Consider the following 2,537-nt stretch of genomic DNA (forward strand, 5'->3'; position numbering starts at 1 on the left):
ACTAAACGCATTAGATCGTAGGGCGCTGGTAGTCTTGTTTACACTAAATTTAATGGCTTTAAAAGAATTACAACTGACGCTTTTATAAGCACTAAATATAAATTATATAGATTTAATATAGATTTTAGATTAATTAGGAACAAAAATGAGTCACCCGCAAAAAAAAAGGAACAGAAATGTGTGGGCAAAACGAGAGCCGTGAGATTGAAATTGGATGGCTGGTATCCCTGCTACAGCGCCCCTGCCGTGCGTTACAACGTGAGTGCAGAGGACACGGAGATAGCGTGGCGCCGCCGCCACCGTCGCCAACGGCTCCCTCGCAAACTTGGCTGGCTGGCAACAGGGAGAGTAATCGCCAAGGAAGACAACCGCCACAGGATCAAATATATAGGCATATATAGCAACGCAGGTCGCAGGCAGGGGAGCAACATACGTAGTACACAACTTGTTCAGGATCGTCTTCTCCAACTCCGGCGCCGGCGGGTACGTACGTATCTCTTCCTACTCACCCCGCTCCTCCTCCTCCTCCTTGTACATGCATGCATATACTCTCCGATAAATCCGAGGACCATTGGAGCGAGAGGCCGGGGTCCTCGGCTGCTCGCTGACGAACACATAGATCGGCTGGTATTCTGGGCGGGCAGAGAGAGTGCCAAGCTGTTGCAGATCGAGTTGGACTTCAAGCGAATCTGATATGTGGTAGTTTATTCAGTTTGGGTTTAGAAAAAAAAACCTAATCACTTTCATGATCATTAATCTGATGGACATGTGGTAATTTATCTACTTTTTCTTTGTTATGACATTTTTACTCCGTGTAGCGAGTGCCCCAAATCATTCAGTTCCATGCAAGTTTTTGCTATGACATTCAGTTTCAAAAATCAGTGTGTTCATTTTATTTTATTTTTGGTTTTTTTGCTGCGAAAACAAAATAAGTCTGTTCATTGAATGTGCAGAATTATTTCCAGATTTATAACTTGAAAAATCAAATCTCAATCGATGATGAAGAAATCAGTGTGCTCATTGATCACGTTTATCTATAATTAATTAATTCCAGCAACCTGAAAAATCATATCTCAATTGATGATGAAGAAATAACTGTGTTCATTGATCATGCATGTGTATCCAGAATAAATTCCAACCTCTCAACTGATTGATGCCTGCAGGTGGTTGAAGGCCCTCTTTCTGAACCCAAGTGCGTGCTCTCCATCAAACAAGGCCTCAAGATGTTCGTCGTAGAAGACAAGGGCAGTGCCATTGCTCTCATGTGTGCTGCCCTCCTCTTCCTGGGCACATGGCCAGCATTGCTCACCCTCTTGGAGCGCAGAGGCCGGCTACCGCAGCACACGTACCTTGATTACTCGATCACGAACCTCCTCGCCGCGGTCCTCATTGCACTCACCTTGGGCCAGCTTGGGGAGAGCAAGCAAAACATACCCAATTTCTTCACCCAGCTCAGTCAGGTTAGCTTAATTAGCTGTCTATAAGTAATCATGCATTTATTTATTTATTTATTTATGCAACAATTTCCTGATGAGCTAGAACTCGTGGTTGAGCTAGATGGGGATTTTTTGGGTAGAAGATGAAGTGTGTGGATGCTGGCATAAGTGGAGGGGGGCCACCAGGGGCCCACGAGACAGGGGGCGTGCCCTCCACTCTCGTGGCCTGGTGCTTGCCCCTCCTGCAGTGTTTTCGATGCCTAAAATCCTCAAATATTCTATAAAAAACCATACTAAATTTGCAGGGCATTTGGAGCACTTTCATTTTCAGAATATTTTTTAATGCACGGATAAATCAGAAAACAGACAGATAATACTATTTTTGCTTTATTTATTTTAAATAACAGAAAGTAAAAAGAGGGTACAGAAGGTTGTGACTTCTAGTTTCATCCACCTCATGATCATCAAAATGAATCCACTAACAAGGTTGATCAAGTCTTGTTAACAAACTCATTCCAAATAACACGAAACCGGAGAAATTTTGAATAACACTAAGTTACCTCAATGGGGATATGAAAATCCCCAACAATAAGAATATCATACTTTGTCTTGACAGTAGGGAGAGGACATTCAAAACCTCCAATAATAATAGTTGGAACTTTTCCAATAGAATTGATGCTATGAACTTGAGATTGTTTCCTCAGAAAGTGTACCGTATGCTTGCTACGTCTTGAGCTTGCGTTGGTTTTCCTCGAAGAGGAGAGGGTGATGCAGCAAAGTGTAGCGTAAGTATTTCCCTCAGTTTTGAGAACCAAGGTATCAATCCAGTAGGAGGCTCCTCAAAAGTCCCACGCACCTACACAAACAAACTGAGAACTCGCAACCAACGCAATAAAGGGGTTGTCAATCCCTTCACGGCCACTTGCGAAAGTGAGATCAAATAAAGATAGTAAGATAAGATAAATATATTTTTGGTATTTTATAAGATAGATGCAGAAAGTAAGATGCAAATAAAAGTAGATTGAAAGCAAATATGATAAGAGATAGACCCGGGGGCCATAGGTTTCACTAGAGGCTTCTCTCAAGATAGCATAAGTATTA

General features: G+C 42.4%; 1 protein-coding gene across 1 annotated transcript; it reads left to right on the plus strand.

The window, feature by feature from the left end:
* Positions 1-236: 236 nt before the first annotated feature.
* On the plus strand, positions 237-1,460 carry LOC123177117 (uncharacterized; the record flags this gene model as incomplete). Its single annotated transcript, XM_044591046.1, has 2 exons — positions 237-483; positions 1,164-1,460. Coding segments are annotated over 2 exons (544 nt in total), but the record flags the coding sequence as incomplete, so codon positions are not given.
* Positions 1,461-2,537: the final 1,077 nt, after the last annotated feature.

This window comes from Triticum aestivum, unplaced genomic scaffold, assembly GCF_018294505.1.
Source record: "Triticum aestivum cultivar Chinese Spring unplaced genomic scaffold, IWGSC CS RefSeq v2.1 scaffold284027, whole genome shotgun sequence".
Taxonomy (NCBI): domain Eukaryota; kingdom Viridiplantae; phylum Streptophyta; class Magnoliopsida; order Poales; family Poaceae; genus Triticum; species Triticum aestivum.